The sequence below is a fragment of the Drosophila mojavensis genome, unplaced genomic scaffold (assembly GCF_018153725.1).
Source record: "Drosophila mojavensis isolate 15081-1352.22 unplaced genomic scaffold, ASM1815372v1 contig_74, whole genome shotgun sequence".
NCBI lineage: Eukaryota > Metazoa > Arthropoda > Insecta > Diptera > Drosophilidae > Drosophila > Drosophila mojavensis.
Genome location: NW_025318899.1, coordinates 13,793,321 through 13,819,641, shown reverse-complemented (window position 1 = coordinate 13,819,641; position 26,321 = coordinate 13,793,321). Strand labels below are relative to the sequence as shown.

The following is a 26,321-nucleotide window of genomic DNA, read 5'->3' as shown; positions in this document are numbered from 1 at the left end:
AAAGATAATTCCGATTCCTTGGCATCTAACAGTGGGCAGATAATTTGGGTCCAAATGTCCATTTGGTTTTATTTATGTGTTAATGATAATAATAATAATAATAATAATGATATATTAATTAAATGAATACAAAATATAGCAATAAAAAAATTGGTAAATTTATCTACATACAATTTAATGAATTAACTAGCTAACTGAGATACCGTTACACATTCTCAACATCCAACATCGATGATTAATTTTCGGCAATAATGTTTAGTTTTTTAAAGTTTGTTTTATTTTTTTGTTGTGTTTTGTTTTGTTGTTGATTTTTTTTTAGCTTTTCTCATTTTGAACTTAATCTATACATACAATAGGTTCTTGTATTTATTAATTGTAAAACATAATATGTATGTATATATTTATAGATGTATATAATAATATATTTAGTTATATGACTACTAAACTATGCGCTGTTTACGTCTGTGGTTTTGCCGGTTTCTATTACCTTTTTGCATAATCATATTGTAACTCTTTAGCACACACACAGAATTTAAATTTGTTTTTCTTTTTTTTTAATTAATATACTTAGTCCGATTTCAATGTAATTTACAATTTTGTTTTTGTTTTTTCTTTTGTATAAAATTGAACTATTTTGTGGCTGGTGCAAGTGTTTTCAATTAAACAAAACATTACAATATGCACACAATCCATCGATTTTTATACCCTGATCCCATTGGAAATGGGAAGTCAGAAGCTTTAATAGTTTTGTCATTTTTATTGATGATTCCGATTTGGTTGAACGAACGCGCCACTAATATAAAAAACATATTTTTAGTGCCTAAAACTACGTTCGGGGTTTAGTTCTTTGCCGTAAATTTGTTAATTACGTTGCGTTTACCTAGTTAAACTATTGAAAAACTTAGTCTGGACTTTTTACAAATGTGTTTTGTTATCGTTTGTTTCTGGTAATTGTTTTATACATAATCTAATTAAAATTACATCAATTTGTTTAAACAACTACAACTAGTTCAATGTATGCTTTATGTGGATATTTCTCCGTTTGTTTATAATTTTATTCTCTCTTCCTCTTTCTTTTTTATTCGCTTTATATGCCATGATGGTTTTATAAACCATTTTATGTTCCTCGGACTCGAATGCCGCAATCTAACTTAAGCCTAGAATTTACGCTCGATTTCGTTTAACAAACTAAGCTACACAATTTAATCATATTATTTATATGTTTATATCGTTTAGATAAGGCCGTCAATGCAATTAATGCAATTAATTGTGTTACAAATTACAAAATCATACGTTGGCTAACTGCACGTTGAGTGTTGCTTTTGTTTTTTTCCTTTTTACTACTGTGAGTTGTTTTGTGTTGGTTTTTCTTATTTGCTTCTCTTTTTTTTTTTTTTGGATTGGTTTGGTTTGAGTGCTGCTGGCTATTTAATTGGAAAACGAATTGTCATCAGATTAAAAAATTTTTAATTACAATTTAGTTGGTATTTCTACGCATATGTATTTAAATAGGGCGCCTAACTAAAACAACAAAGGGACGACGCAATTAAATGTGACAGCTAAATAATATTGCAAATTGAAGAACGCAGCTGCTAGGCGCTAATAGAACAATTATAGCTGGAACTGGAACTAGAGTTGTAGCTGGAGCAGGATTTGGAGTAGGGACAGGCGCAGGTGAACTCTTGTAGGTGCGTAGGTATGTAAACAACAGCGGCGCCAGCAGCAATCACTTGAGGTAAGTCTTGAACAGCATCGTGCTGCGACAAAACTCTCGCTCCTGCTCCATGAAGAAGAGCATGTCACGCAGATTGACACGCTTGATGCGCGGCCTTAACGTTGTAGTCGCTGTACCCGTGTTGCTCATCAGGCCGCTGCCACTGGAACCCTGTGTGTGTAGAGCAGACGCCAAGTTTGTTGAGTAAGCAATGGAATGGTCGCTGGTAAGCTGATGTTACTCACCACGCCCACACCGGCCGCATCGCTATCCAATTTGAGTTTTTTCCGTGGTCCGATTGCCTGCAAAGCCGTTAAATTTGCGTCGCGCTGCCTCAGCTCCTCCATTTCCGCTCGCTGCATTTCTTTTGCCTGGATGAAGAGAGGTAAGTTAGAGAATGACAGAGTAATTTAGTTGATTAATTGATCTTACCCTCGCCTTCATTTTTGCCTGCTCAGGATCTTCGACTCGCGTTCTAGACTTGGCCGCTCGCAGCAGCATCTCTCGTTCCAGCTCTTCATGTCGCTTTTGTTCAGCCTTGTCTAACTCCTCTAGAAACTTGATTTGACCGCGCACATCCTTCGCAGGCTCATACCGTGGATCCAACTGTGAAGTGGATACATTTATTGAGAGCTGAATTGGCGAGCAGTGAAAATCTTATCTCACCTTGATGACATCAATGCGGTGGTCCGCTATCACAGCCAACTTCTCCACAATATTCTTAAGCCGCTCCTGGCACGCATGCGATATGAGCACTGCCACATCTTGCGACGGTTCGTCTAAGCCACGTTCCGCCGTTATCGCGCGTATTCGCGCCTGCAAGGCTGGAAGGTTGAGAAACACTTCGTCCTTGCAGGACCTTATCTGCGTGCCAATGTTTTCGGTACATCCAAGAATGCGTTGCGATTCCTCGGCCAGATTAACACCACCCATGGCGGCAACATCGTTGATATCATCATCGCCATATATTGACGATGACATAGAGCTCTGTTGGAAAAATGAATTGGCGGCTGCGGCCGCTGTTGATCCTGCCATCCCACTGCCGCTATTCGCCTTCTCATCTTTGCTTTCTCGGTCCACTGTATCCCTTTTCTTTTTACTTACCGACTTGTTGGCCACGGGCAACGCACTTCGCGGCAGCGTTTTGCCCGAAATGGGAGTCAGCGAGGCATTGATACGTTCCATATGCGGCAGCTGCGGTGCCTTAATCTCCACCAGCTTTGGCTCAAAGTGATTGTTGTTGTTGTGATGCAGCGAATTTTGCATCTGCTCGCGTGCCCTCAATGCCTCCGGCGGCAGGAGTACTGTGGGCAACGAAGGCACCGGCAACGATGTTGTCGATGCCGAATTTATCGTCGATAGCACTGATAACGTCGGTGTTGGCGGTGGTCCACTGTTCGATGATATGGCCGCCAGCGAGGGCGGATGCAAACTGGGCGTTATGGCCTTGATCTGTGTCTGGCCAACCTTGACGGCAGTGACTTTGTTCGTGGGCGTACTGTTTGGCGGACGAGATGTGGCGCGTATTTGAACCGCACCCGTTCGCTGCAGCTGTGCGTTATGCGGTCCGCGTATCTGTACAATGTTCTGTGAAGGTGTGAAAAGTGCAGATGAGTATACTAGGTTCACCCAAGAACAGAATTAATCTCTATGCTTACCGCCTGCGCGGACATTGGCAGCGAGGGCATTTGGCCCCTTATGGCCAGCCGCGGCGTTGTGGGCAATCGAATGTTTGGCGGCTGCTTGGATATAGTCGTATGGCCTATCGTCGGCCTCGGCGTGTTCAACGAGTTTGGTGTTATCATTCGCACTTGCGTCTGTCCAATGGTTGTTGTCTGGCTGAGTCCAATCGGACGGATTTGCGCTTGTATTTTCTGTCGGAAGATTATGTAGGATCATCGATATTTGATTGATTATATGAACATTAGGTATGTTTACCGGAAGCTGCGGCGGAAGTCCAGCCAATCCCAGCACTTGTTGCGGAGGCGGTTTGATGCCCTCAATGACCAGTTCCTTGGTGTAGAGCGCCTGGCGCAGCAGTGGCAGACTTTTCTGTAGAAGGTACAGCAAATTAGCAAACGCAAGGAATCAAATTGATTGACTTGATTACATACCTTTAGAAACCCAATGAGGCACGGCTGTGGACTGGCGTTGAGCAAACGCTCCAGGCGATCACAAAACTCCTCTGGCTCCACATTCGCATTGACCAGCTCCTGGATAAGCGTGCGTACATTTTTCTCCACCGGCTTCGGTTCGCGTGTCGACAATTCAATTAAATTGGCTAAAAACTTGCGACACTTTTCTTTGGTATTGCCCTGCGCTGCCGTTGACGTTGTTGTTGAGTTCGTATTCGCCGTTGACGTCACATTCGCTGTCGATGACGCTTGGACATTGTTTGCCTGCGAATGCGGTTGTACGGCTGGTATCGTTTGGATCTGCGTTACTTGGGGCAAATGCGGCGTATGCTGCTGCAACTGCGCCAACTGTGGCGGATGTGACGAGCTGCTGAAACTGTGCGCATTGCTGCTGGCCACCGAGTTGACAATTATGTTGCTGGAGGCGGTGGTGCTGGTCATCGACTGTGGTTGAAACAAATATTACAGATTAACAATCAATTAGCTGAACAAACTATGAGTAGTCAGTGCAAATTAAAGCGATAAGCGGTAAGTTAAAACGAGAATATAGTTCAATGATTCTTATGCAGGCGCTCATGGGCTACGGGCTCCTATTAGTGGGAGTGTGTGCGTGTATATGGAATGAGTGCAAGTGGTGTTCGGGTCAGTTATTGAGGTCATGTGATTAATTAAGAAATAACACATCAGTTACCGCCATAAAATATTCTTAAATCGTTCAAGTAATTATAAAATTAGTTAATTCAGATGTTGTAGATTTGGAAAAAAAAATCGATTGTTTTTGACAAATAACACACACGCCCCTGTGAAGCCCGAATAGCCTCTGATGCCTTGTTCATTTATGACAACTATGCTGCTTAGTTTCTAAATGATCAAATAGAGTTCAGTTCGATGATTGTTTTTACGAACAGCAACGCATTTTCGCAGCCGTATAAAAAACTAAATCAAAAGAATACGTCAAGTCAATTACACAGACAGTTACAACGCAGCATGCAAAACTGAGCAAAAGTACGATTAATATATATGTATATTCATATGTATAAGATATATTGAAATGAAAATTGAAAAAGTTTGGCGAACAATCGAACAGTCGAGTGCTCGAAGTTTAGCCGAAAGTCTAAACAAAATTGAAAACTGAAGCGTAGCGTTAAAAAACAGATCAAATGCATAAACAGACAAGAGAGAGGCGTTTAAGAGAATACATAAGTATATATAGAGCAAATTGAAAAATATTGGGAATATGAGAATTCCCATTTCAATACAAGTGAGGCTTTGATTTTTACGTTTTGCTTGATCTTAATTGTGGCTGCGACATTTGCCGCTGCAGCTGCGGCTGCCGCGGCGGCTGCGCTGTTGGCACTGGCAGAGGCCTGTTGCTGCTGCTGCTGTTGCTTATGTTGCTGCTGTGCCTGTTGCTGCTGCTGCTGCTGCTTCATTTGCAGCTGTAGCTTCTGCTGTTGTTGCTGCTGATGCAAGTTAGTAGCGGGTTTGTTGTTGTTGTTGTTGGTAGTGGTTGTGGTGGTGGTATTGGTGGTGATATTATTAATATTATTATTGCTGGATGGGAGGATTGTGGATGATGTACGGACAATCGTTTTGCGCAGTGCAATGCTAGTGCTGGCAGTAGTTGCTTGCGAGGATGCTTGTGTTGTTGTTTGATGCTGTTGCTGTTGTTGCTGTTGCTGCAGCTGCGTTTGTTGCTGTTGCTGTTGTTGTTGCTGTTGTGATGACGATTGGCCATGATATCTACTTACAGCTGCAGCCGGCACAGTTTGCAGACGTATCTGTGTGGTTATGGGATGATTTGTGGTTGTTGTTGTGGTGTTGTTGTTATTATTATTATTGTTGCTGTTGTTGTTGTTGCTGCTGGTGTTAGATATGGTCTGTGTCATCGTCGGCGGGCCCGTCGATGTGGCCGTGCCCACGCGCAACAACTGAAATCCATTATCCGTTTTCACTAACAGTGCAGGCGTTTGTCCTGTATTAAGTGTGCCTAAAGTTATCTAAAATAGAGAGAGAAATAGAGAGAATAGACAGAGAAAAGTTCAAGTACAAGGGGTACCCGCTGATATAAATGCATGTATATGTACAGATGTGTATGTGTGTGTGTGTGTGTTTGTGTTTGGTTTGGGAGGGAGATTTGGGTGCATGAGTGTGTGCGCTGTATTAGGGAGCCTTGTGGATTAGTAGAGAAGAGCCCACCACAACAACAAAACTTACAAATACACGCATTCTTCTATTTAACATTCATTGTGCACACTTACCGATGGACTCTGTGGCCTAACGCCACCCATGTGAGAGTTGCTGATGACGACACGACTGAGCGAATTTGCGGGCATATTCTTTGGCTGCTGCTGCGTCGGCGCCTGCGGACGCATGCCGACCACCACGCCGGCAGGCAGCATAGAGTTAAGCAGCGGCTGCCCGGTCTGTGGATGGAGCAAGGATTAGAACAACAATTGCAATATACGTTTGGAATATTTGAGTTTCTATAGGCGGCATACAAAAGCTTTGATAGAGTTCATTTTGGATTTTTTTGTTTTTTTTTTGACTACAACATGCAGCAGATCGGAGGAGTTGCGTCCAGTCACTGAGTGAGTCACAGTTCATTCTTTCACAGATCACAGTCAAACAAATGTGCATGGAAGAATGTGTGTGTGTGTCAAATACATTTAAAATTTAGATGGAACATATGAGATTGCCTACTAAATATGATGAGATGAGAATATTATTTAATATATGTGCTGGCCAATTCGAAAGTCATCTACAAGCTGTACTACAAAGAAGCGACCGTTTTTAAAGCGATTTGTTCAAAGAGAAACTCTACAAATAATACATAATTTGGGTTTTAATTAAAAGCATAGAGTGTGGAGCAGGAGACTTTGACTCTTGGTATGACAGTGAGCAGAGCATTCACAATTTGTGAAATTTCATTTTAAGAGAAAAATAGATTTTATTTTTTGTAATAAGTAACGATAAACAGGAAGTTGCTTCGCAACAAATAAATATAATTTTCAAAATTTTTGATTACAGTGAACAGTCAATACAGTGACCTAATTAACCACAAAGAAGCTTTCTTTTTGATTTTCTAATATCATTTTTAAACATTTCTCAATTAGTATCCACATTATGTTTCCAATTGAATTTAGTGCCTAATCATTTAGTACTAGCGTTCATTATACCGATAGTTCACTGTTCACTACTGGACGTTCCAAGTGTCACAGTTTAATTGGGCACGCTAATCGTGTCCAGTAGGAAACAAAAGGGATTGAAGAGTCTGGAAAGTGAGGAGGATGAGTGTATGTGTGTGTGGAACAGGAATAACCATTGGACGCAGGCAAAGAGATGCGAAATGAATTGCATCAGAATCTGGCGCTACTATCGCCTCACTAGAAGACGGTTACGTTGGGAGTTTAGCTTGATGGTGGATACCTGATTTATGGTCTTGGTCATTGTTACGATTCCTGCTGGTGCACTTGATACTAGACCCGCCGGCAGGGTGACAGCATGGTGATTGGATTTAATAACTAAGGTTTGTGTTTGGGTGGCACCTACTGATTGCGAATGCTGCTGCTGTTGCTGCTGATGCTGATGTGATTGCTGATGCACCTGATGTTGCACTTGCGACAGACCGGGCACCCCATGTCCTCCAATGCCCGCTGTTATGGTCTTGATCGTCGTCGTATTTGGCAGCTGTGCTGTTGAGATGATCGTCTGCCCAACACCCCCGCCTCCTGGCCCACCTATATTGATGGTGCCATTGGGCAGTGGCTGGGTGGTGAAGGTGATACGATTGCCGGCAGTCGATGTGGCCGGCGGCGCCGTTTGGCTACTATTCATTGCTTGACCTTTGCGGTGGCGGTTTCGGTTTTTGAAGCGTTAGCGCTTGAAGAGCCGGAAATGGACACGGCCCTCTTTCCCAGATTCTCTTCTGCTTGTGACGTTCTTTAGCCGCCTGGTTTCTTGATCAACTGTGCGTCTGTGCCATGTTGTAATTATTATTATTGATGTGGATATTACGGCTCCTGTCTAACACTCGCATGCTGTGTAGCCGTCCGATGCGAACTGCAATGCAAATTTTAATTCACTTTAGTATTTATAGCGGAAAACCTACACATAAGTTATTATTATCGTTTTTACACTCTCGCGGGGCTGCAGCTGCTTCCACTACCTGGCTGTGGCATAGTTATACCTGTGGGTCATAAAACGCGAGTGCGTGGATTTTTTTTTTTTTCTTTTCTCCTTTCGCTTGAAAGAGCCGCAGATGTTTGCTAGGCAAGGGACGGGCCGCGAGTGTGGGACGCAGGTGAAAGCCGACAAACGAGACGATGCGATGCTAATTTAGCATAATTATATTCGTATTCACCTTGGCCAAAGCCTTTGGGTGCTCCGTTGACAAACGACAACCGCAGAAAAGCGCTCACTCTTGCAATCGCACTCGCTTATTCACGCGGCTGCTGCTGCTGATGCGCTGGCGACGACGACGACGTTAACTCCTTGTCGCTAGCTGATTAATGTTATATATTTTCTTTTTGTTGGCCAGAATGTTTTTCTTTTATTGTATTTTCACACACACGCGCGTACGCGGCCTCTGGCACAGACAGTTTGTTTAGCACTGTATTTATTGTCGCTTTATTTTGATTATTTTGGATGTACAAAAAATTTGGCAGCGACCGAGCGACAACGCCGCCATTTTCACGAATGCGCGTGCAAAACGACAGTAAACGCGCAAGGGGCACAGACGTCGATAAAAGTACGAGGCAAAAGGCAACGCTGAAAATGTTACATTCAGCCGCTAGATGTCGCTAACAACAACGGCACTGCCAGCCCAAAATAAGTACAGCTTTTTTGAAGCGAGTCAAAAACTGCGTACGGCCAACTTCAAGAGAGTGGATAGTTAGGGGCAGCCAGCTTCACGCGAGTTACAAATTGCGCACAGCCGACTTCACGCAAATTAAAAAATTGTCATTCTCTGTCCTGGAATTCTCTCACGTTCTGCCGAAGCATTTTCGTGTATCAATATTTGACCTATTACACGTAGATTTTTTAACAAATATAATATATGTGGGATGAAGAATTTTCAAAAATATAATGTAGAATGCAATTTGTTGCTAAGTAGGGCGTTTGCTGACTGTTGCTATCTTCTGGCGGCTGGCAAGTGATGTTGGTGTTGGTTGGTACAGGCTGCAGTAGTTTTTGAAAATTTGTGGCTTATTTGACAAAGGCACTCACTTCAATTCATTTTGCATTTGAACTTGGTTCACTGGAGCGCATTTTAAACGTTAAACGTTGTGTTTTATTGCCGAAAATCAACAAATGAATGTTTACGAACCGTCCACCGAAAGCAGATTAGTTTTTACAGAAGTGTGACCAACTTTTGCAAACAAAAAATTACGAATGAAAAAATTAAGGTCAAAATACTAAACAAATTACATTCGTATTTAATATGATAAATTACAATTAAGAATTTATATTACGTATTGTTAATTAAAGAATGTTAAATTGCAATATTTCATTTGTGTTAAATATTTAGTTAATAAAGCGCAGCATATCGAATTCATGATGTCCCGCAATCGCCGGCCTCCACAACGATAATAAAAGGTTGTTGATGACCAGACATGTGGGCGGGAATATAATACAGCACTATCGATTTTAAAATAACTTTTGACATCATAATAGAATGGAATCAAGTTAAATACAGAACATAAAGATTCTGAAAGAATAATTAATTTAAATTTAAATGCACAACAACTTGTTGTCTCTCGCCATTCGCTATTGTTGACGTGTGTATATGCTTTTGTTGCTGTTTATGCTAACAAGGCTAACACCCGATCAAAAACAAGTTAATGAAATTAATCAAAAAACATCCACTTAATGTCGCTGCTGATGTTGTTGGCAGGGTTAAGCATCAACAAGTCGCCAGGTCTTCAGACTGGTTTAAATAATTTTTGCGTACATTTCTTTGTATTTCATTTCAGTTTTATTATCTAAATCATAATTATGTATCTTAAGATTAATAATTTATGAGTATTCTGTCATTTACAAACCTAACTAGCCGCATTATACACAATATTTACAAGTTTCCCTACCATAAATCTAATTCTTGTTGCTCAACCTTGGATCTGTTCTGGTTTTGGTCGAGTAGGGCCGAGTCGTCGTCGTTGTTCGATTCTGACCAAAATTGTATTCATATACCGTTTTGGCTCCCACCTTGGCACTGTTTTCCTGAAATTTGGCATAGTTCGGGCTGGCAGTAAATTTGGATTGGTTGGTCAAACTGGACGTCGCGGTGGGCTTAGTGACAGCTGATGGCGACGTATGAAATGCATCGAATTTTGCTTTAAATTTCGCAAAGAATGGATGGTCAAATGGATCTTTTGTCGTAGCACTCCTCACAGTGCTTGTGGGGCGACGAGTTGACGTGGTTGTGTGTGATTTAGTTGAGGTAAACAAGTAAGGTCGTGGCGTGGTCGATGGGACAATGAATGGATGAGGCTTTATGGTGGTGCTTGGGCGAGCTTTTGTCGGTGGACGAGTTGTGGTTCTATAGGTGGTAGACGTTCTCAGACTGGGGCGAGCTGTAGCTGTTGTTGGCGTTGCTGCAAATGGATGCCAGGTTGTTGTAGAGCGGAGTGTGGGCCTCGTTGTTGTGGACTGTGTTGTAATTCTCGTCGTGGAACGTGTTGTGGGTCTTGTTGTTGTAGAGCGTGTTGTGGGCGTAACTGTTGTGGAACGTGTGGTTCGACTTGTGGAACGTGTAGTGTGGCTTGCTTTCGTAGGAAGTGTTGTGGATCTGGTGGTTGTTAAACGAACGGTTGGTCTGGCAGTCGTGGAACGTGTCGTTGTTGTAGAGCGCGTTGCAGACTTTGTTGTTGTCATGAATCTCGTTGTAGCTCTGGTTGTAGGACGAGCAGTAGTCTTCGCTGTGGTATGAGTTGTAGTATGAGTTGGGGCTCGAGTTGTGGGACGAATAGTAGTACGAGTTGTAGTACGAGCTGTGGCTGGCGCTGTGGTAGGAGTTGTAGTACGAGTTGTGGGACGAGTTGTAGCTCTTGTGGTAGGCCGAACTGTAGTCCTCGCTGTTGTTCGTGTTGGGGCTGGCGCTGTGGGTCGAGGCGTAGAACGAGTTGTGGAACGAGTCGTAGCTCTAGTTGTAGGACGAGCTGTAGTCCTCGTTGTGGTACGCGTAGTGAGACGAGTTGTAGTTCGCGTTGTGGATCTGGCTGTAGTAGTACGAGTTGTGGGTCTTGCAGTTGTATGTTGAGTTGTGGATCTGGAGCTAGTTTGCCTCGCTGCTGTTGTTGTTGTGACACGACGTGTTGTTGGTATCGAACGCGCTGTTGTTGTCGATATCCGGGTTGTTGGCGAACGAGTTGTCACTTTCAAAGTAGTAGCTGGCCTAATTGTGGTAAATGGACGAGCTGTTGTTGTATGGGGTCGAATAGCGGCTGTTGTTGTTGTTGTTGAGTGAGCTGTTGTTTTGTGTGTTGTTGATGGCTTTGTTGTAATCGCTGTTGTTTTTGTGCTTGATTGTTGCAGACCTGTCGTTGCTGCTGACGACGTGGCCGTAAATTTAATAATCTCCTGTCGAAAGCTATCGCTGCTTATATAAGGATGATGCGTAGCCTTTACAGGTCTAGAAGTGGTAGATATTTTGTGTTTTTCGGCTTCTGGCTTATTAACAAGACTCAAGAATGTATTTGATACAGCTGAGGATGGACTAGATTGAATTGTTTGCTTACTTACAACCGAGGCTTGAATATTGCTAGTTGAAGGTTTATTAAAAGGTTTTAGAAAGGGATTATGACTATATTCGGTCTTCGTTGGAGCTGTTTGCCCAATAGATGCAACAGGCCGAGCTACGGGTTTGACTACTGCAGGCTGCTGCTGAGGTTTGAGTAACTGCAAGAAGGGATTTGCGCCAAATGGATGATTGGGTACCACACCAACATGGGCTGGAGGCTTGACAGGCTTGGCGGTTGTAGGCTTGGCTGTTGCAGGTCTGGCAGTCGGTGCTGCGCTCAGGCGTTGTAGAAAAGGATTTGCGCCATATTCATGATTAGCTGCGATCTTTACAACAGCCTGATGCTGCTGGACAGGCGCCTTCGGTGGCTTCGCATGGTGGTTGGGCTTCTGTGCCTCGGCAATCTCATTGCCTGTAAAGCAATCACTCAGCTGGGCCAAGTTTTGGTTTCTACAGTGACCATTGTATACGGTCCAAGCGTTGAAGCCATCACCCGATATGCGCGTGTGCTCCTCGTGTATAGTGCGAATGCATTGCACATCATCCGTAATATCAGAGTCCAGCAAACGATCGCATTCAATGTGGCAGGCCTTGCCACCGCCCTCGCCATGCGTGCACCAGTAGAGATCGCTGATCTGGAACAATCCATGATCCTCGCTGCCATCTGCATTCAGTCGACCCACTGCAGCTGTGTTGAAGGAAGATTCATGCTGAGCTATGCACACCCAGGTGGGTATCTCCTGCATGGGCACCTTGTGTTTGTGATACAATTCCTTTGCCAACTCACATCGACTGTAAATCTTGCCCTTGGGCTTAGGTTTCCTTACCAGATCAGTGTATGCCGGCTTTACGGGCTTTACTGGTCTTATGGGCTCCTTTTCTATCTCGTTTGGCTCAAAGCAACTGGCAACCTCTGCTCGGCTACGATCTCTGCAATGAGGATTGTACACTGTCCAGGCGGTGAAGCCATCTCCTGATATTCGCGTATGTTCCTCATGTATAGTCCGAATGCATTTGACATCATCGGAGATATCCGAGTCCAGTAAACGATCGCAATCTATGTGACAGCCTTTGCCTCCGACGCCTCCGCCATGTGTGCACCAGTAGAGATCGCTGATCTGAAACAATCCATGATCCTCGCTGCCATCTGCATTCAGTCGACCCACTGCAGCTGTGTTGAAGGAAGACTCATGCTGCGCTATGCACACCCAGGTGGGTATCTCCTGCATGGGCACCTTGTGCTTGTGATACAATTCCTTTGCCAACTCACATCGACTGTAAATCTTGCCCTTGGGCTTAGGTTTCCTTACCAGTTCAGTATATGCCGGCTTTACGGGCTTCACTGGTCTTACAGGCTCCTTTTCCAACTCACTCGGCTCGAAACAGCTCGCAATCTCTGCTCGGCTACGATCCCTGCAATGGGGATTATACACTGTCCAGGCTGTGAAGCCATCGCCAGAGATGCGCGTATGTTCCTCGTGTATTGTCCGAATGCACTTGACATCATCGGAGATATCCGAGTCCAGTAGACGGTCGCAGTCGATGTGACAGCCCTTGCCTCCGGCGCCCCCGCCATGCGTGCACCAGTAGAGATCGCTGATCTGGAAGAGACCGTGATCCGCGCTGCCGTCCGCATTTAGTCGCCCCACCGCCGACGTATCCAGACGGGACTCATGCTCTGCGATGCACACCCAAGTAGCTAAATCCTGCATTGGAAACTTGTGTGAGAAATACAACTCTTGGGCCAATTCACAGCGTTTATAAACTTTACCAGCTCGCTTAGATGTTGTGTAATAGTGTTGTTGTTGTTGTTGTTGGTATGAATAGTGTAGCTGCTGTATTTGTTGTTTTGGTGTTGTGTGGTGCTTGTAGGCGAGCAAAGGATTCGTTGCTGGCGTGCTATAAACGTTTGCGAAATGCGACTTAACAGGACTCCCAATGAGATTGGGATGCGACTGAGTGTGCGACGTGGGCGAAGGCAGGCGAGGGCGCAGGAAGGGATTGCTCTGATAACTGGACACAGCCTGCACTGCTTGATAGGTGATCTGCTTGTGGGTCGGCCTGTAGTAGGGATTCGGCGTCGTGGCAGGAGCCAGCAGCTGCGGCTGCGCAAACGGATAGGCATAGCTGACCTTGCTGCCCCCGGCAATGGCATTGGGATGCGTGGCAGGGGCCACTAGAGGCGGCTTGGCAAAGCAGGCGGCCACCTGCTCGTAGCGCTGGTTGCGACAGTCCCGATTGTAGACAGTCCACGCCGTGAATCCGTCGCCCGAAATCTGTGTGTGCTCCTGATAGATGCGGCGTATGCACTGCACATCGTCCGCGATGCTGGTGTCCAGGAACTGATTGCAGGCAGCATGGCAGCCCTTGCCGCCGCGCTGATCGTGTGTGCACCAGTAGAGATCGCTGATCTGGAACAGGCCGTGATCCGCACTGCCATCGGCATTCAGGCGACCCACTGCCGCCGTGTTGTAGGAGGACTCGTGCTGAGCTATGCACACCCAGGTGGGTATCTGCTGCATGGGCAGCTTGTGCTGGTAGAACAGCTCCTGCGCCAGCTCACAGCGGCTATAGATCTTGCCCTGCTTCTGCGCTGGAGCCAGCGCCTGCTGATGCTGAAGCGGTTGCTGATGATAATAGCTCACCTGCAACTGTTGCTGGTGCTGGTGCTGGTGCGGGTGCTGCGCCTGCTGGTAGGAGGCAGCCACCTGCAGAGCATTGGAATTGCCACAGCCTGCCACATAGGAAGCGGCATCCTGGCGACAGTACGCATTGTAGGCCTGCCAGGCGGTGAAGCCATCTCCGGAGATGCGCTGATGCTCCGCATAGATTTTACGCACACACGCGATGTCGTCCGCAATATCGTCGTCGCGCAAACGCGAACAGCTCAGCCCACAGCCAGCGCCCTGGCCCGGAGGCGAGCACCAGTAGACGTCGCTTATCTGGAAGAGGCCGTGCGAGCCGCCGCCCGGTCCGCTGCCACCGCCAAAGGCAGCCGTATTCAGATCACTCGAATGCTGGGCAATGCACACCAGCGTGGCGGCCTGGGCGGCGGGCATTCCGTATCGCTGCTGCAGCAGGGCAGCCAGCTCGCAGCGCTCGAAGACTCTGGCCGAGCTCTGCTGCAGCGGCAGTAGCAGGCAGAGCAGCAGCAGCGAGAATGAGCGCGACACTGACAACATCTTGCGATGCTTTGACACAGAACACTGCGCTCGGCGCCCTATATATATATGCTGCTCTATATAGTCTGAGAACGAGACAGTCCTTAGCCGAGTCGAGCCGAGCCGAGTCGAACCGAGCCGAAGCGAACCGAATTGAGACGAAATTAATTGAAGTGAAATTTAAATTTCAAATGATATTTTCAAGCAGAGGCTTCTTCGAGGGGGCGCTGCGTGCCTTAGCGCGTTTCGTAGTCGACTGAGCGGGCCAGTGTCAGCGGGTCTCATCTTGAGCCCAGCCAAAAGCCAAGTTGGGGCTATTTGAATATGTGCGGTATGACGACAGCGAAGCCAAACTGGTTGCGGAGCACACACACACTCCATGTGTGTGCACGTGTGTGTGAGAGAGTGTGTGTGCGTATTGCATAATTATTGACCAGCTCCATTGGCATAGAATGGAAAGGTTCTCGGGCGCAGACACTTTGTCTAAAAGGTGTCCCACCCAGCTGGGAAAGGGGGGGGCGGCGGTGGGGGCAACATAATGGATCGTTATAGATGCGTGAAAGTTTCTGGGGCCATTAGCTAGAAATTCGCTAATGAAATGAATTTCGAATATATATTAAATAAAGAACAGCTACATTTCGATCTTATAAAACTGGTTGGGGATGCTCGCGCGCGACTTTAGCGACGCGTTTTTAAACGCCTGCCAGTGGCGCTGTCAAAGTGAGTGACAGGCCCAGCAACTCGACCCCAACCACTCCCCATTGGCTGGGTGTCTGGGCTGAGTGTCTGTGTCTCAATCGCATTGAAATCAAATACCTTGGCGCTTTTGTTGTCTCTTGGTTATTTCAGTTGTTATTTGTTTGCATTCATTGGACTTGGTCAATCCTCCGCAGTCGATCGACGCATTGCTTAAGCTCATCTACAGGTTTTTTCTTGTTTTTTTCTTTTTTTTTCTTATTATTATTTATTTTTTAGCAACTATTCAAGACAACTCTATTTTAATTTGCAGTTGCGCATAGTAGTTAATGAAATTTTTAATTTTGTTGTATTTTCTACTGCCATTGATTGATTCACTAAATGTATAATTTATGTATTTCTTTGACACTCGCGACGCGCTGATCTTGAACTTGGCTTGGCTAATGGTTTTCGAGTGTGTAAATTGGATTCAAGAGCTTTAGCAACATTTTGCGGTTAAGTGTTGTTTGTCAAATAGACTCGATTCTATTTCCCAGAAGAGCCTAATTAAGTTCTTCGGAAGCTTACACATAGCCAAAGGAATCCATTAGGAAATACAGAGTGAAGCTGTTTTCGTTTCATTTTATTTGTATTTTTAGTTTAAACATAGTTTTTAGTACGCGCTAAATCACAATATAATAAAATCACATTTAAACAATAAATTATATACAAAAATTCGTGAGCAATTCTAGTCGAGTGTTACAATAGTAATAACAATAATAATAATAGTAGTAGTAGTTTCTCTCTTTATGAGTAGTAATAAGTTTATAACATTTAGATACTCGCAGCCTCTGGCCTGGCTCTGCCTCTGCCTCTGGCTCTGCCGCTGCCTCTGCCTCTGCCTACTTGACGAGCTCCTTGACTGGTCTGCCGCGCTGGTAGATGTAGTAGATGAGGCCAAAGGCAGCCACGCCCACGCCGCCACACAGGCCCGCCCAGTGCACAATGTCCAGAGTTTTCAGCGTATTGATGAGCTTCTTTTTGAAGAACTGCACCATTTCGCCATTCAGTTGAATACCCTGTAAAAGTAAACAGTATAGGCTGTGCTCGAAACTGAGCTGGACAGCACTTTACTCACCTCCTCTACCCAAATGGCTGGCATTAGCACAGTCGTCAGGTTCTCCGTGATGGTAATGCGATTAATGCTCTTCAGAAACATATTGAACTGCACTCGCTTGCCGCCCTGCAGAGGCGTGCCTGTCAGCTGTTTCATTAATATTAATATATAATTATGTAATTTATTATAAATTTCAATAAACATTTTCAAGAGTTCAAGGATCCACTTACCGTTTGCACGTCGACAAAGGTCTGATGCTTCTTGGCGTCGGGATTGAGGCCGCGAATCATTTTCCTATACTCATTCGAAGCGCCCAGCATGTGAGGCAGCGTCAGTATGACGGGCGCATCTGTAATGTAAAATAATTGCCATGAGATGGGATGAGCATTATATGACTTTGGGATTTGCATCGAAACCGAATTAAAATGCCAATGAAGCCGTTAAAATTGTTTACAAAACACGAGCAAGAAAACAGGATTATTCGAGAAGCGTGTAATAAAAATATAAAATAATATCTATATATTCGAAATATCATTATAATCATTGAAGTTCAATGGATATGTGAGCCAGACCGAGACAGCCAGCCAGCCAGAGCTGCCCACGACTTGGCCATGTTTTCAATAACTCTTGGGCAGCTATAAAATTCTTTCAGCACGGAAGTAACGTCTACGTTTATTTATTAATTATTTATTTATTTATTTAGTATTAGCATTGGACCAATTTGCACGAGAGTTTCCTCATTTGGTGGGCAGCATGGCGAATATCACAGACAAACATTACCAAATGCTGCTCATTACTGAAACTGTTTACTCACGTTTTGCCAATTAAAGCGAGCCAAGAATCTGTGAATCTGGCTGAAACGTGCGTCGAGCAAACAGGCAAACACCCAAACAAAATAAGAAATAATCATAATAAATATGTGAATGTGGAATTTAATGCTTCAATTTGTAGAGCGCCTCTCGAGAAGATCATAATGAGCCGATGAGCACTTCAGAAGCCATAAAACCAACCCAGCAACACTTTTCATTTCAAATGCGCAATACAAATTATCTTCTTATGGCTGCTGCTCTGCTGCTCCTCTGCTCCATCCATTTTTTTTGCAGCTGCTTATTCTGAAGTGTTAATTAAGAAATTAACAATAAATGCGAGTTGGAATGGGTCAATAAACGACGCAGCTGTAGAGCAATGGACAACGGCCAGATGAATATGGCTGGGCATTGAAAGGAATAGTAAATAGTTAATGCTCTTACAGGCAAAGAAGGTAAGGAGTAAGGCAAAAATAATTTAAATAAAATATATATATTCAATAAGTAATTTAGTATCTAAGCTTTGTCAGCTTTATATTTATACATAATGTTATTCTTGCATTGCTATTTAATCATCCCTGATTAATATGTGTCTCTATTGCCACAACAGAGTGAATAAAATGTCACCTGTAGACAGGTTTTCAGAGTAACCAGTAAGAGCAGAATTTATTTGTGGCAGAGCTCGAATATATTGCAATAGGTAGGTATCAAGATGATATGAAAATATTTTAAAAGTTTTCTATAAGGAAGATTTTGAGCCTACCTAGCCTCGTTTCTAAATAGGTTTTAGTGGATTGATCAGACTTCTATTGGACACATATGCATATATGTATATATAATTACATTTAATATATCATAAAATAGTTTATATATATGCATATATTCTTATATACCATTAGATTTGTAGAGCAGAGAAACATTAAGTCAAATGTGTGTGCTTTGCTGTAAGACACTCTCAGCTTTTATATTTGGCTATTAGATAAGCGTGGCTAAATGGTATTTACATATATCAAATTATTGGTTAAACTATAAAATGTTTGTTCAACCTGAAATCTTATGAAATATAGTGTTTTCACGCTTGACACGCCTTAAGTCGAAAATCTCCATAATTCCTAAAAGCTGCTGTCGTCTTGGAATAAAAACCATTAATTAAAATTCCATTTACTTGAGTTCTCTCATTAATAGCGAATGTTTTTTGCTGACACGAATAAAAATGCAAACAGGACTTTTATGTAACGTTTTATGTAATACAACCTATCTCAGATTAACATAAAAACTCCATGTTCTTAGTGTATTGATATAAAGATCAAACGATTTAGTTCAGCCCACGCACAATTAAAATTGCAATTTGTTTTTGTTCTGTTTGCGCATGCGCAAAATTCAAATTCACGAATGAATGATAGAAATAAAAACAGTTTTAATTTGGCATTAAGATGCTTCAAAAGAATTTTATATTCGGCTTTTAATGACTATTTGATTGGCGAGCGCATAACTTAACTTTGATGAGCTGTGCGTTTTGCACCTGGAAAAAAAAAAAGACTTGAGCTTGTTCAAATTTGCATTTGATATAGAGACACTAGACACTCGAAACTATAGAGTATCGCATCGAAACTATACAACTGACAATTGATTTAGAGCTCCAAATATGTATCGAAACATGTGTATATAGATAGCTAATGATTTGCATATGAATCCGAATATTCTATCAAGAGCTAAGCAAACATGTTGGACGCGTAAACTGGCATACGTTAAGCATTTCCGGATTTTCTGGATTGCCTTTGCATAAATTATCTCATAATCCCAACCTGATAGCTCTACATATTTTATGGCCCAGCTGAAAATAGTTTTATCTCGCTTAATTTTGGCTGTGACGAACACGATTAGATAATTAGCTAGGAAATTAAACAGTTTTAACTCGTTGGGGGAGGTCTCATAAATGCCCATACTAATGGCCCGAAGAGTCGTTAGCATAACAGATAAAATGCTGTGAAGCAAGAAAAAACAATAAGCTGTCAAATGTATATTTTATAGACATAAATAAATATATGGGCACTTAAAGTGGATATACAGCTCAAATAATTTAGGCAAAGCGATATAGAAGTCTAGCATAGTCGAGTCTAGTTAGGAGCTCAAATTAATGTGCATACATTAAGATAGTCGAATGACACCTCAACACATTAGATAATGTAAGACGATTAGGCAGTAGGAGAGATATGCTATATAGAGCAGTTCTCGGTTGTCTAAAGACGGTGGGCAAGTAATAAATCTTCAATCTACTTCATCAGTCACTCACCCAGGCAGGTGGTCAGGTCCAGTGCACCCGCATAGAGGCAGCCATTCTTGCGCTTGATCACATTCGCCAGCTTGTCCACGCAGAAGCACTCGTTGTCGTGCTCGGGTCCGATGTCGTTGATGAAGTTCTCGCCTATCGAGTACCGGAAGCCCGGTATGCCCTGGTACTGTATGTCCGACTGATAGAACAACTGCACCGAGCGACAGATGTCCGCGCTGAAGATGTACATGGAGTCGCCGCGTTGCCGGAATGGCGGATAGGAGGAGGCGTCGGTGCCATTGATCTGATTGCAAGCCGAGGTTTCGCCCTCGTTGCTGCTGTTGAGCCAGACGTGCAGGTTGTGCGAGTCGTCCAGCTTCTGGATCTCCAGCACCTTCGTCGCGTCGCCCTTGCCCGTGTGCACCTCGTAGACCTCGTGTCCAGAGCCGTTTTTCTGCAGGTAATATAAAAGGGTAGCCAGTTAAGTCTAACGATTCCATTTGGCTGTCGTTGAGTACTCACATGTCCGAAAAAGGAGAAGGCCAGACTGCCATCGCTCTGCTCACGTATCGTCTTGGAGCCGCTCTCCTTGATCTGATTGCAAATGGCCTTGGCAATGCCCTGGGGATTGATGCAGAAGCGCACCCCATCGAACAGGTACTCGCGCACCGAGGTGTGTACGAACATGGAGCGCGGGTCATTGAAGACAGCCTTCAGGTTGGCATTCAGGTGAACCAGCAGCAGAGCCAGGCCCGGGTCATTCTCGCCGATCTGCAGCACCGACTGCAAAGAGAGCAGACCCAAGGTTAAATATCGGATGCAGCATGCAATCGTATGCAAAAACCAGGCAAAGCCAGAGGCAGTGGCAGAGGCGAAGGCGAAGGCGAGAGCAGCAAGCATTAGCAAAAGGGGTAGGCGGAGGCGCATAAGGGTAGGCGTGTCAGGTTAGTTAATACTTAGCCAAGTTAGCAGGCATATAAACTACCATAATTAATTATTAAAGCAAGCGTATATATATGTATATATGTATCTGTATGTATGTATGTTAGCTGACTGACAGCTGCAGCGAATCAATTTCATTCAAACTACAATTTCAATTTATCAAAATATTTACAATTGTGGAAAGTATTCACAGCCAAGGTTCATGCCAATCAATATGATATATGTATGTGTGTGTACTTGGATTTAATGAGCATCGATGCAATTACGAGGCATGCACATAGTAAATGTATTTAGATAGAGCTGACAAGATTAACTTACTTTGACATCTTCAATAAGGCTGACTAAGATGCCGTTAACCCAGCTAAAGGGCGCTATAATTGTTGTAGTTTATTAATATTAGTTACCATGAAACACGATGTGCGACCTTTAAGCCAGCAGTTCTAGCTGGAGGCTCAAAAGTCAAGGTTTGTTAGTAGCTATAAAATTATGGTTTAATATATCCCGCCGTTCTTCTTCTTCTTTATCTTTGTTCATTCTCATTACTGACCTAACTCAAACTCTTCGGCTTTGAGCCGAAATCGCGTTGAGTAAGCTCATCAATCAGATTAAGAGCTTAATTACTTAACGCACGTCTGGGGTCAAATCAGAAATTAATAACCATTACGATAATGAATGAAATCGATGCCGGCTTATCGCCTGACCCATCTTCGGTAAGAACAATATAGCCGAGTGGCTTAATTAAAAGCATGCGCAGATCCTATCTGAGAATGTATCCATTACCAATTGCCCAAACAGACTTATACAGACTCTACGCAAACACCGGCAATTTGGGTCAATGTTTGTTTATTTGTGCTTCAATCAACCCAAAACGCATAAAGTTAAAAGCAAAACCGAAACAGCATTGACCTATGCCCATAGACGACAGTCTTGGGCGGGTCTTTCAGTCCATTACCATTGTGAGTATTGTTATATATGTATCTATATATATATGTATATATAGGTATATATTTGGTTTTGGCTCTATAGAATTAGTAGTAAATAAAATTACTTTACGTTTCCCGCGAATACGATCCATCAGACGCTTTAAGACTCGTACGCCGGGCGTGCGATTCAATCGCGAGTTCAATCTATTTGCAAAACCCTGTAAGATATCTGTGATTTCTCTTTCGAATACTTGCAAAAAGGCCTGTAAAATGTGTCAAAGGATTAACATTCGAGTACACAATATGCATAACTCAATCAATTTGCATCAGATATATATCTCGCACATATCTAAACACATTCATACTCACATTCATGTGCATATTGAGCGCCACAATGCGATCGCTCTGCGTGTAGGGCGCCGATGCATCCTCATCGAAATCGAAGTGCACCTTCTGCACATAGGTAATCTTGGAGCCATCTCGCGAGAAGTGCTTGACCTTCTTCTGGCGATATTGTCTAAGGAGATAGTGTGAAAGATTTAATAAGTATAAGTATAAGTATAGATATAGATATTGTCTTCACTTACTTATAGACATACGGTCCAATCTCCTCGACAATTGGTATGGCACCTTGTTGTATCATATCGGGATTCGTGACATTAAATATGTAAACCTTAAAGTTCAACGGCTGTGGTAGCTTTATAAAGCGATTAAACTGTTCCGAGCCATCGGCAATGATCACGCTCTAGAAGAAATATGATATTGTCATGATGAGATATGCCTATGATTATAGCAGCTTAGAGCTAATAAAAAAAAAATATGACAACTTTATATTCTGATTATATTCGACATTCATCATCTTCTTCATAATTCATGTTTCGCAATTTTGTCATCGCCTGTCGCCTTAACAACTGAATTATGATCGAAATGATGAATTAGTGGCCATATAAATCGCATCAGCCTCATCAAGACGTCGCCCCAGTGACGTCGGTGAACCAGTTTTTTCTCAGTTTACTCTTAGCAGACAGCAAGCAAATATGTCAACAGTAAAATTTGTTAATTATTTTTAATATACGTATACAAATATTTTTAATTCTTTTGAATTTATTTGAAACGCATTTCTCGCTGCTGTTGTCAAAGTGCAATGACCGAAATTCCTAACAACAAAACATTTTTATTTATTGGATTGAACGTGAACGACTCATATCGTTCATATATCATTTTTCAAAATGCATTTTTATTTTGTGTGCGACCCTGTGCGAAAATTAACACTGGACTGTAGGCGCTTTGACTAGAAGCTTCCATAAATATTAACAATTCCCTCTCGAAGCAAATAAATGCCAAAAATTGGCAACAAAAACCACATTAAAAAACACGAAAAAACAATATAAATTTTATAGTGGGGCCACGTACTACAGATATGGACATACGTACTACACATGATACAATTTGAGGAATTGTCAAAAAAGAGATCTTCGAAAAGCATAAAAATAACCACAAATATTTCAAGGTCAATGCACACAGAGACACGCACATGCACGCAAGCACACGCACACAGACACACGCGCAGCGCTGCCAGCGTCGGAGGCAGCCAGTGTAAAGAGCATACAAAACGTTTGATTAACCTTAAGAGCTGGCAAACGAAGAGAGTCGAAGATAATCAACGACTACAAGAGCCGCATTGACACTGGCCCAAAATTCAGTTGGCAGCCAAACAAAATAATAATACAAAATAACAAACACAAAAACAAAAAATATATAAAATAAAAACAAAATAACTATTGCGAAATTGACCAATTTTAACAACTACAAAAACAACAACAACAACAACAAATCAAAGTCACAGCAAGCGCTAAAACGTGACTGAAATTTATATAAAAAAAAAATCTTATTCGTATGCAAATCTGTCTGCGGCAGACTCAGTGGTTCAGTGGCTCAGTCTCTAAGAATGTGCCCAGTCGCTGGGGTCAATGCGGCGTATGCGTAATAAATAATTGTGTAGACTTTCTAGCCCAAGAGACCGCCGAATATTACGTGCTAATTGCTTGGCCTTTTAAGCGCAATTGCATAATAATTTGTCCATCAATTGCTTTGAATTTCAATTGGTTTTTCATTTGCATGTTTGAATGACAAATAGAAAAGCCTTATATGGGCTGCCTTCAACTTGAAGGCGACAACGCTATTTTTGATAGCACCAACCTTTGGCCGGCTCTAGGCTAACTTTGAACTCTTAGCCATTCTAGATTGCATCTGAACGACATGCCGCATACGGAACTCAACAATGCCTCGTAAAGCGTAATAAAAACATGGCAAAGTTGACCTCATCCATGGGCGCTACCGAGGCAAGGTTGTTGCCGCTGAAAGAGCATGACAACCCTAAAAGCACAATTAATGCGAGCTGCGAGCTGCGGCCCGCCATGGGCAGGGCCAGGGCAGGGCAATTAAAAAGCACTGCGGCACATTCTAATTACAAATTAAACAACAACAACAACAACAACAGCAACGTCTGGCCATTGGCAATGAATCAGCGCCTTGAGAACCCATTGCAATGATATACATAAAAGAGAAGAAGAAGAATTTAAATATGAAACTTTTAGCTTTAACAACGCTTTATCTCATTACACTTAACATTTATATACATATTATTATCTAATATAACTAACAACAATACCCATGTTGAATTTGGAGGAAATGCTGACTGATTGCATTTCTCCCATAGCCTGATGTGATATTTACCGCTGAGTATTGGATTGCATATAGATTGTATCTAACATGTTTTGGCTCGTAATTTGATGGGTTTATATAAAACAAATGGTAACGGTACTTTTATATTTAATGTGCCATGTTCTGCCGCGTCATTCATGACGATAATGAAGCCCTGTCGCAACTGTGTAGATCGACGCGATGTTATGCAATTGCCCGATGGGGCTATCGTAATGAGTTATGGCTGCATGTTATATGTAATAGCTCCATGTTCTTTTGAAGGTCATCGTTGACAATGTACATCGGCACTTTTTAAGTGCGAATGGGTGCATGGCTGTTAACCCATCTGAATGACTCAAAAGTGGCTAAGAACTTGAGCGAAAATATGAATACGAAGTTATTGTTTACTATTAACAGCAGCTTAAAGTTTTGCCAAGAATATAGAAGCAAAACGAATAACTTTGGGGAACCCCAGCTATGAGCTATAATTACACATGCCAACAAAATCTAATGCAGTTCAAGAAGCACGAGCATGCTTTGGCTATTTCAAATATAACTCTAGGATATCGTTTACTAAAATATCCTAATAACTAAGTTTGATAATACTAAATTCATTCAAGAATGTGATTCCGCATTCTGAAATCTTTTAATAGACTTGCCAACTGAATTTTGTTGATCTGTGTTAACTCAGAACAAAATACCAACTAACATATGTTTAGAGCTTAAATTTAATTCAATCTTGCCATAAGAAATATGTATATGACTTATCGTAATGTTTATCGTTGAAAGCTAGAACTTATAAATTTTTTTCAATTTTTTTTTTTTTTTACATAGATTATTAATCAAATTTAATAAGATTCTCTTTTCTCTTCAGCTGTCATGAGAAATCCATCATGCATATACATATATGTATAGATCTACCTTCATCTATTGCCATTTATCTGCTTGCTAATATTAAGAATAAATACATTTATGCATTGCGAAATTTCACAATTCCAACATTTATACAGCAAATAAATATATACATATACATATATTTGTCTGCCTATTACCAAATATTTGCACTTTGTCTGTTTGTTAACGAGAGAAATTGTTGTTGGACAAAAAGCTGTGAATTATTGAGCCCATCTCTAACAGCGGTGAATTGGAAAAGCCTTCAATTAACAGTTAGATAAGTGTGCTCTACGCAGAACCCTTGACAGTCAATGCATTGAAAGAGAATATCTATGCATATATGTATTATACATATATTGTTAATAAACATATTTGCTGTGACTAAACCATAAACAACTGTGAATCAGCCGGGCTTTTAATTATCAGTTTAGGAAGTTTGTTCAAGGCAAATGGAATATTTAGAGAATAAACACATTGTACTGGAATTTTAAATATGTATTTATAATGAAATACTCCAGTTACTAAATAACATATTTGCTGTGAGCTTGGGAGTTTGCCTTCAACAGACTTACAGCGAGTACTCAGAGTCCTTAAGGACCACAAACTATGCAGCTTATCAAATCTATTCTCATTAAATAGTCTACTTTCCATATTGTAGGACTCACCTGTTCGACCTTCTTGTGTATCATGGTGGGGAACAGTGACCAGCCGCAGTAGGCGCACAGCACAGCGACAATGGCGCCCAGGGCGCTGACAATCAATGACCAGTGTAGCATTTTGTGCACTTTCAACAATCTACGGAGCAGCTATGGAACACCGCGTAGGGCAGCCGGCACAGCATGGGCTGACTTAGGGGAGTCGAGGTGGACTGAGAGACAGACAGCTGTTCGTTACGACTTTGTGCCGGCAGCTCAATCAGCGCATAGTTTGAGATTTATTTATTGATGTTGGCTCTCGCCGTTGCCTGACCTACGCCAAGACAGCTGCCACTTGTTGTTGTTGTTATTGTTGGGTGTTGTTGGTGTTGGTGTGGTTGCTGATGGTCGCCAGCGTCTGGTGCCGAAACAAAGCGCACTATTTATAAGATATACGCGCTTTCAGGTTTTCGCCTTTTGTTATATATACACTTATATTTTGAAATAAACAAGTTGTTGAATGCTCTACGATGCGTTCGTTGGGTTATTTTTTTAGTTTTTTTTTTTTTTTGGTTTATTTTTTCTTCAGTTTGGTTTAGTTTT

General features: G+C 42.5%; 3 protein-coding genes across 15 annotated transcripts; all 3 read right to left on the bottom strand.

Moving 5' to 3' along the window:
* Positions 1–14: 14 nt before the first annotated feature.
* On the bottom strand, positions 15–9,205 carry LOC6582404 (transcription initiation factor TFIID subunit 4). 10 transcript variants are annotated; one of them, XM_044010235.1, is made up of 11 exons: positions 9,079–9,205; positions 7,279–7,911; positions 6,111–6,275; positions 5,130–5,849; positions 3,829–4,293; positions 3,653–3,766; positions 3,373–3,588; positions 2,381–3,301; positions 2,147–2,320; positions 1,960–2,085; positions 15–1,885 (listed from the first exon to the last, which is right to left on the bottom strand). In XM_044010235.1, the coding sequence occupies exons 2-11, from the start codon at positions 7,684–7,686 to the stop codon at positions 1,727–1,729; spliced, it is 3,468 nt and encodes a 1,155-aa protein (XP_043866170.1). In that variant the 5' UTR covers positions 7,687–7,911; positions 9,079–9,205; the 3' UTR covers positions 15–1,726. The 10 variants fall into 10 exon arrangements, with proteins under 10 accessions (XP_043866170.1, XP_043866173.1, XP_043866169.1 ...); XM_044010238.1 differs by having other exon boundaries at positions 7,402–7,911; XM_044010234.1 differs by lacking the exon at positions 9,079–9,205 and adding an exon at positions 8,213–9,051.
* Positions 9,206–9,777: 572 nt separating this feature from the next.
* Positions 9,778–15,050, bottom strand: LOC6582403. Its single transcript, XM_032731890.2, has one exon. The coding sequence runs from the start codon at positions 14,770–14,772 to the stop codon at positions 9,943–9,945; it is 4,830 nt and encodes a 1,609-aa protein (XP_032587781.2). The 5' UTR covers positions 14,773–15,050; the 3' UTR covers positions 9,778–9,942.
* A 1,008-nt stretch (positions 15,051–16,058) lies between these two features.
* On the bottom strand, positions 16,059–26,293 carry LOC6582402 (sensory neuron membrane protein 2). 4 transcript variants are annotated; one of them, XM_002008069.4, is made up of 10 exons: positions 25,749–26,293; positions 22,074–22,231; positions 21,856–22,003; positions 21,617–21,749; positions 20,882–20,934; positions 20,144–20,404; positions 19,643–20,075; positions 16,774–16,892; positions 16,565–16,690; positions 16,059–16,505 (listed from the first exon to the last, which is right to left on the bottom strand). In XM_002008069.4, the coding sequence occupies exons 1-10, from the start codon at positions 25,857–25,859 to the stop codon at positions 16,329–16,331; spliced, it is 1,719 nt and encodes a 572-aa protein (XP_002008105.1). In that variant the 5' UTR covers positions 25,860–26,293; the 3' UTR covers positions 16,059–16,328. The 4 variants fall into 4 exon arrangements, with proteins under 4 accessions (XP_002008105.1, XP_015017913.1, XP_015017912.1 ...); XM_015162427.3 differs by lacking the exon at positions 20,882–20,934 and having other exon boundaries at positions 16,060–16,505; positions 21,612–21,749; XM_015162426.3 differs by lacking the exons at positions 20,882–20,934; positions 21,617–21,749 and having other exon boundaries at positions 16,060–16,505; positions 25,749–25,884.
* Between the last annotated feature and the right edge of the window lie 28 nt (positions 26,294–26,321).